The sequence below is a fragment of the Parasteatoda tepidariorum genome, chromosome 4 (assembly GCF_043381705.1).
Source record: "Parasteatoda tepidariorum isolate YZ-2023 chromosome 4, CAS_Ptep_4.0, whole genome shotgun sequence".
NCBI lineage: Eukaryota > Metazoa > Arthropoda > Arachnida > Araneae > Theridiidae > Parasteatoda > Parasteatoda tepidariorum.
This window is the reverse complement of record NC_092207.1, coordinates 25,814,464-25,823,426: the sequence shown is the minus strand read 5'-3', so window position 1 is coordinate 25,823,426 and position 8,963 is coordinate 25,814,464. Positions and strand designations below refer to the sequence as shown.

At 27.2% G+C, this 8,963-nt stretch overlaps 1 protein-coding gene across 1 annotated transcript in view; it reads left to right on the top strand.

The window, feature by feature from the left end:
* Positions 1-8,807, top strand: part of LOC107453846 (N-acetylglucosamine-1-phosphodiester alpha-N-acetylglucosaminidase) — a gene marked incomplete in the record, with an annotated part of 18,010 nt that extends 9,203 nt beyond the window's left edge. Inside the window, 4 exon segments of the mRNA XM_043047728.2 lie at positions 1,990-2,116; positions 3,677-3,793; positions 4,760-4,829; positions 6,695-8,807. Of these exon segments, the coding sequence (XP_042903662.2) occupies positions 1,990-2,116; positions 3,677-3,793; positions 4,760-4,829; positions 6,695-6,929 (549 nt within the window).
* Positions 8,808-8,963: the final 156 nt, after the last annotated feature.

Here is an 8,963-nt window from a genome sequence, read left to right as displayed (position 1 = left end):
TTTTTTTGTAAATAAATAATTGATCAATTTATATTTATTCATAAAATTAATTAATAGAATATTATGCAAATAAAAATTAATTTCTGCCAATTTTTTAAATAAAATATTATAAATTCAAGAATTGTTTAAGTTAACTTAATGCATAACACATTAAAAGTGATACATTATTAAGTTGTGCTGTTTAAAATACGTCAATTAAAATTATTAAAAGTGCGAGTGATTTTGTTTTCATTGTTTGTGCGAAATAAATATTTTGTGTTGAGCAGTATAGGCTAAATACCAAATATTTATATGTTGCATCTCTAATTTAATAGCAGCAATTGTTAAGCAGAATCATGTATCTATTTACAATTTAAAAACTTCTTGAAAAGGTTTTTAGCAATTTTTGCAATAGCAGGACCCTATTTGCACAAATTCACAAAAGCAGGACCCTGGTTGAAAGAATGTAACTTAACGTTCATTTTATATCCACAAATTATGAATAGTTTTATCTCAATTTTACAAAAGCAGGACCTTTCACAAAATGTCTGGACAGACCCCTGTTAACTGTTTAGCTTCATCTGACTATTTATTATGTGAGAAACAGATGAATAATGTAGGCGAAATATTTTTAAAATGTGAATACAGTACTAGTTGTTTAATGCATCCGATCATTACCTGGAAGTTTTGACTCCAATAAATGTCTGAGTCTATTTGATATTTAATTCTTAAAAATTGTTTATTTAGTTAGGCTGCTAATTTGAAATTAACATTTATTGTACTATTAAATAATATTATTTTCTGTTGTATAGATATGTATAGCTTTGAATTTAATTTTGATTTTTAAACTTTTGTGCTGTTTTTATTTATTATTGTTTTTTGTAATACTCATTTAAAGTAAAACATTTTAATTAGTTTTTGAGTTTTTATTAATTGGCTACTAATTTTAAAAATAATAATAATAATGCTTTTTATATTATTACATAATACTGTAGTTATGAATAGCTTGCAACTTTTTTTTTTAACTATTATGCTTTTTTTACTTTTTGTAATATTGTGTTACAATTACAGATGTGCCATTGGGATGTGTGATTTGAAATTAAAATGGAAGAGCTGACAAGATAACTCCTTTATTAAAACGTAAAGAATACCACAATGAAAACATAATATGACCCGCTTAAATTTAGTATATAAAATTAAAGGAACGTAATTTTTTCTACCTTATCGAAAAGGAACGGTTTCATATTCACCAAAATAAATATGTCTTTGATACTAACTCATTGTGTACTGTGCTCTTTGAATGCTTGATTCTTGACACTAGCTATCAGTAATCGGAGTGCAATAACACAGAAATATAGTTACTAGAAGCTAGTATTGACACAACTTAAATTACTACTTAATTCTATACAGTTATGAAATATAAGCAAAATTCTGCATAATTTTTTTTTATCAAATAAAAATAACAAGACTTTGCATGAAAATATAAAAAATGTCCTACATTTTATTGTTTATCAAAAAAGGATAAATTGGAATCATTACTTTAATGAACAATGATTACTTGCAATCATTATTCCACTAGTGTCTGGTTCAATTTTAAACTAGCCCTCATTGTCTTTTTAAAAATAGGTTGGTAGAAGAGGGAAAGATAAGATAGAGGTCTTTTCTCTTTCTACTTTTTATTTCTTCTTTCTAACAATACTTCTATTTTTATTTATTACAATATTTCTGTCTAACATAACTTCTATTTTTATTTATTTCAATATTTCTATCTAACATAACTTCTATTTTATATATTACAATATTTCTATCTAACATAACTTCTATTTTTATTTATTTATTAATTTTAGAATTGTTTACGGAGTAGGAATAAAAATCATTTATTGGCTGCAGACTACGAGATTCCATAGTAACAAAATCCAAAATCATAATTTTATAGCTAAATGTTTTATTTCAGTGATATTAAATATCTTTTTGATGTTTTACTTTGTAATTTTTAACCAAATTTTAGCCTGTCCTGAAGGATGGTTTGGTAGTATGTGCAAATCACGCTGCAAGTGTACAAACTCTCTAGGCTGTGATCCAGTTTCAGGTACCTGTGTTTGTCAAAAAGGATTTACTGGAGAAATGTGTCAGCAAAGTTAGTAATCAAAATAGTAATATATATACATATTTTCTTATCTCTTGTATACATTTTCCAATGTATTTGTATGTTATATAAAAGTATACAATGAGTGTATATTATTTCATTCTATACTTTCATCCTTAATAAATTACCATTTTGGAGAAATTTATTTTCAAAAGTTAACTTTTACCAATATTATGAAAGAAAAGAGAAATTATGTTTTATGGAATAAAAAGAGCTTTGAATTTATCCTTTTATATATATTATATGCCGGCCAGATGGCTGAGCAGTTGGCGTGCCTGACTGCAAAGTCAATGGCTGCGGGTTCGAAACCCGCTCTGGGCATAGATGTTTCTCTCTATGTGTTGTCATCTGTTGTGAGTGATGTGTGAATATGGCTCACCCTATGAACGGGTATTTGTGGCAATGTGGCGTGAGTAATGTTGCTCGCCTCCGTGACTTAGGTTCACGGGTGCCCACTGGGTAATGCTAAATGAGCAACACTTCCGGCATCTACCAAGGTGAAAAACAAAAGTTCAGTACCTGCCGTTACAATATATATATATGTATGTATATATATATATATATTATATCTATTTCTAATTTTTTGATGATGTGCTATAATTTTTTTTAAAAATAGAATAATATAATGTTGGTTGTGGTGGAACATATCCCCATTGTTTAGAGTAGCTGTAAACCAGATCCTTGAAATTGTGCAAAGGTTCCGTTAGTATTATAAAACTTCATAGAAAGTGTCTATCAAAGATAGAGCGCAAAAGCTGCTGGCAGTCCGACACTTAGCTTCATGGAAGAAGCAAGCACTTTTATGCCAATGTTCGCTTGCCATGCCATGGGAGCTACATCTGCAAATGTGGTATTTTATGAGAGCCTCTGATCCCTCCTGCCCTCTTGACCCTGGACTGCTTATCTGGGTTGCAAATGTGGTGTTTTATGAGAGCCTCTGATCCCTCCTGCCCTCTTGACCCTGGACTGCTTATCTGGGTTGTAAATGTGGTGTTTTATGAGAGCCTCTGATCCCTCCTGCCCTCTTGATCCAGGACTGCTTATCTGGGTTACCATTTATTCGCAGCTCACTCATATAGCTCTTAGTTATACACTTTAGACTGACTATGTGACTGCCACAGTAGTTGAAGCTTGTTTTAGAATGTTAAATATTATTTTTCTTTTTTTTTACATATTAATACTTAAATTTTCATTGTTATGCATTAATTTTTTTTTACACATTATTTTGTATTTATTTATTTTTGACTAATTTTTGTATTAAAGCTACACTATTCCAACTGTAATGTTTTTAAAATATCCCCTCATGTTTATTTAATTATCTTTTAAAAAAAGCCTGGAAATTAATTAAATTTGAGAAGAAGAAAAAGACAAGTTCATTAAGCATTAAAGTTAGTGTGTTTTAAATAAATGTATCATGAAGTAAATATTTTAGGATCTAATTATTTTATTGGCAATTTATCCTGAAAATGTATAGCACTCATGAGGCTTTCAAAACTGTTTCCTATTATTATTAAAAAGCTTTTTATGAAGTTAATATATTTCATTTTTCAGCTTGTCCTCCAGGGTTCTTTGGTATCAATTGCCAATTTAAATGTCAGTGCAATAATACATGCTGTGATCCCACAAGCGGATCTTGTAGTGTTCCTTACAATTCCAGTATTTACGGCTGTAAGTTTATATTATATCATATTTGTTTTTAGGTATGACATCTAATATAACTATTAAAGAATAGATTACAGATAACTTCATTCTTCAATTTTTTATTTTTTCGAATGAAAGATTTTGTAAAATTATAAATTAATACTGTATTTAAATTGCTTATTATATCATCTCAGTATGAAATTGTTGAATTCCATGCCAACTGAAACCAGTAGTAGAATTTCAAGCGTAACAGAGAGGAAATCACACAGGTATTTTATCATAAAAAATTTATTAAATATATGTGAAAGCAAAACATTTTGCAATAATATGCTATTTAAGGTGTAATGTACAATTAAATGGCATGATATCTCCCTGTAACTATTTATCAAATTTGCAAAATGTCCCCTCTGTTACATTGCATTTTTTGAAGTTAATAAAAATGTGTTAGCAATTTAAAAAGTCTTATAGTAATTTATTTTTCCTTGAAATGTGATAATTAAAAAAAAATTACAAATAATGTTTAGGATGTTCCAAATAACAGAATATAGCGGAAAAAACAGTGCATGTCAAAAATGTGGGATTTTCTTTGTCTCCTCTGTTATGGACGCTTTTAATTACTTGGCATTTAAATTATGGGGCTCTTTTATTATTTTATGCAGTTAAATTAAACATTGCACCTTAAAGTAGCACCTTTTCAGAATAAAATGCCTGTGTGATTTCCCTCTATTACGCTTGGAATTCTACAATAATATTCCAGCAATTAAAATGTAAATGTTAAAAATGAAAAGTAATTTGCATCTACTTTAATTACCTTACTTTAAAAAACTAATCTAAAGAGTTTATCTTATATGAATTTTCTGACATTTTTTAATGATAAGATTATTCATTTTAAGTAGCAGCTAAATTGTGAGCAAAAAGTTAGAAAATGATCTAATAAATTATCAGACATTTATTAAGCAATGTTATTTATGTTTGCATCTTTTGTTTTTATAGATTCAAAATGTATAGCGCAACTTCTTGTTGATGATCAGCATTTAATTAAGGATAATCCTAGTGAAAGATGGTAAATCTTCTAGTATTTATTAAAATTTTTAGTAAATGGCAATTTATCTTCTTTTTTTTTCTTCATTAGTACACTAAACTTTGTTGTTGTACACTAAACTTTAGTACACTTTCATTAGTACACTAAACTTTAGTGAGAAAAGTTCGCATCATGTATAATGCTTGTTATAAAATTTCTCTATTACAGTGACTACCATTAATAATATCAGCCACTTTTTAAAGTCAAATCTGCAAAATCAGATTCAATATCAAAACCATTTTTTAATAATAATCATTATTGCAATTTTAAAATATCAAACTTTTAGAAAGCATATGTTTCGAAAATAGAAAAAGAATTTTCAAGTTTTGAAAGAATTGTAACATATTGATAACCAATTCCGGTTTTCAACCCACAAACAACACTACAAATGTGAATTACGCTTCTTGGTGAAAATGGAGTGATTGAGTCACAAATTAACATTCTCAGTTATAAAAGACTAAATAATATAGGTTTAAAAAATGGATTGAAGTTATTGGGTATTCAATGAGATAAACTGTGTCCGTTCTGTTAATTATTTTATCAAGCAAAAAAAATTTAACTGAAACATATTTGACCAATTTTAAATCAGTCTGTTGTCCTCTTATATTATAATTCACCCATGAAGTAACTTTGTATTTGCATTTTTACTTTCATTTTTAGTTCAATTTATTATCTAGCAATATGCCTAAGTGACTTGATTTGAGGGTTGTCGGAAAAATTTATGTATTCAAATTTATCTTTGATTTTTAATGAAAGTCACAAAAACTTTTATGATCACTCAAAACTATGTGAAGTTTTTAATTTAAAATTCTGCTTATCTAACAACAACATGCTAAAACTTCTAGACCTTTTTTGTAAATTAAAAGATGAAGATCATATTTTAACCAAAATGTAAAGTGTAAATTAAAACAATTAAAATATAAATGTAGCAATTAATTAACAGCAATTTAGCTTTTATACTACTTGTATAGTTTTACTTTCGAGTCATTTTAGTCATTAAGTACAGGTACATCATTTTATACATATGTAGATATATCAGAAGGCACTGTACATAAAAATTTTGTCTGAAATACAATCGGACTTCTGTTTAACAAACTTCCATTTTGGGAATCTCCCTATTTTGCGATTTTTTTCGAGGAACCAAGAACTTTAGGGACATTTCTTCATAATATAACTTCCAAATAGTGAAGTGAATTTTCTATTTAACGAACTTTTCTTTCAGATCCACTTTCCCCATTTCCCAAAATATTTCGGAATATTCCAAACTTGTTAACGCTTTTTATGGGGGGGATCTTGAATTGATTTTCACAGCCACCTTTTGAGAAAACAGTAAAATCCCTTTCCCTTTTTGTTTGCATTTCAAATGAAAAACTCAGGCAAAATTAACAGATCTTATCAATAGCAATTCAACTTAAGAACGCATGTGGTAATGTATGTTTAAAATTACTTTTATTATAAATTACTTTTACTATAATTTTAAACATAAATTTAGCCCTTTTTTTAGTTGAGAATGTATGTAGCATGATAGTGTAACACAGGATATTGTTTTGCTCTATTCTTACTTTCCATATGGATTTCTTTCATAGTTAAGATTTATAAAATAAATAATCGATACTAGTTTACAAGATAAAGATGTATCATTTTTTTTAATTATGTCTAATGTTTATGAATTTGAAACCTGTTTTGTGTTGTTTAAATATTTCAAAAGGTGATTTTCTATTTAATGAATTTTCCTTATAACGAACTTATTATCGAGATTTAGCGACTTCGTTAAATAGAAGTCCAACTTTACTTAATTTGTATTTGAATGTTGTAGGCTTAACACAATATTTTGTAATATATTTTAGGAGATTGTACACCACAATGATCATCTTGGGAGTGATTACTGCCAGTTGTATTGCCTCATGTTTATTAATTTCTTGCTTAACATGCTCTTGCTATTGTCAAAATGAACAGCTACTTTGCTTTAAGAAAACTAAGCATTCCAGTAGCAAACACAAACTGACACTACCCAGCGGATATTTATCTGATTCTTTGTCTGATAGTGAAACAATTCCAATGAAGAATTACCGTGAAAGTTGATGTACATCTTTACAAATCTTAACTTTGAAACATTCTATTAAATCTTAAATTGCTATTTTTATACTTCTGAAAATCATGATGAATATTATTGCTTAAAATACTTAGCTACAAAACTTGTACGTTTCTGAATGTATATAATCCTAAAGCTGTTAGTGTTAGCGAAGTGCTTTGTATTATTAAATCAAATGCATTTAATATCCTGTTCAATTATTTGAGGTGAAAATTTTTGAATTTCGGTATGGGCATTGCAGTTGATGAAAAGATATCATTTTGAGTATTATTTTACTGTAGTCAAGGGGTTATTCATTTTAATGTTCATATTATTTCTTGCAAACTAGTCATCATAATTTTTCATGTACTCTTAATTGAATTCCTCTTTTATCTTAAGCATTTATTGTTTTTGTATTTATAAAAGTACTTTGTCTAATCAAATTATTCTTAAATTACTATGGAATTTGTTTAAAAAAAATTATAATTATCAAATCGATAATTATTTATTGAAAAGTTATTCCGAAATAGCTGTAACTTCACTTACTTTATTAAGTTAACTGTTAAGTTTGTGAATTTTTATTCTGAAAATGTTATGAAGGACGAAATGTTTATAAACATTATATATGTATAAATACTTAAATTCAGTAAATTGACAATTAATATAATTTTTTTTTAATATATAGCCAGTTTTAGCTTGAAATGCCTACAAAATTTAAAGCAATTCTTGTTTCCAAATTATATTTTTTATTAAATGCTTGCCTTTTTATGGCCTAAATTATTATTAAAAATATATAATTTTGTATTTCATCATTTCATATAGCAATAATTCAATTTGCTTTTTCTATGTTATTGTGAATTCTTACGTTTTTATTAGTATATGCATGAAAATCGCATTTATATCTTTATCTTTATAATCTTTCGGCACTGTCAAAATAATGTATAGTCTGTCACTTTATAGCTTTGCAGTTTAGAATCATTTTACAGTTTTAAGTAACCATTAATAATCCAGAGAAATTGTCTCAGTATGGAAGTATTTGTCTTTTTAAAGAACTAATTGTTAATATATAATGAATTTAATTTTTGTGTGTCTTAATTTTGATTTCAGAAACTGGGCTCATAATATTATTTAAATAGAAAAAACAAAACCTGAAATAAAAAGCAACCAGCATAAGAAAATGTGTATGACAAAATAAGTAGTGAAGTGACAGACCATAAGTTATGTCACTTTTTCTTGGTATAGATTTGGTTTTCTCCTGTTCTTTGTCACAAAATGTCACATTGCCCCCTCCCCCTTACACTTAAAAAGGATCTTAAAATGAATGTATATTCATTTAAAAAATTTTAACTGATTGTAACTCTGTAAATACATCAGAAACATGATACAAACAAATTATTGGCATTATTTTTTTATGAAGTAATATTTTTCTACAAATTTTTATTGTTAAAAGTTTTATAAAATATATAACTCATTTAATATTGGAATTATGCATAAAAAAGTAAACTGTGCTCTTTATAACTTTTTTCCTTTTGTATGAGATATCTGAAAGTCAGTCATATTTTCTAGTCTAGTTTGTTTTTAGATATTTTCTTCTAGCTGGCCTTAGTTTAAGAATTCATGCAATTTCATTAAAATTGGTTGCTATTATTCTAATAAATTATCAGTGTTCATAAAAACTTCAATGTTATATTTGTTTATATTTGTATTTCTGTACGAAATTCTAGTGGTATACTAAAAATACTAGCCGTAGATGTCTTACATAATCTAGTCGGATACCAAATGTTAGAATCATGTTAACTATACCAAACTTTATCTTTTCAATGTTATTAATCTGTGATCTGAATGCTTAAATTTGGTGTCTATTTCACATTAAAAGAAATTGAATCTGATTTGAGATCTGCTATTCATCATTTCATATAAATCTCATTGTGTTTAGTTCTTTTATAAAATGTATAAATGTTTCTTTCATTTAAAGCTCGGATTATTTTTAAATTTCACTGCCAGGCACTTATATGAAAATGTGTTGGAATTTAATTATGTGCAAT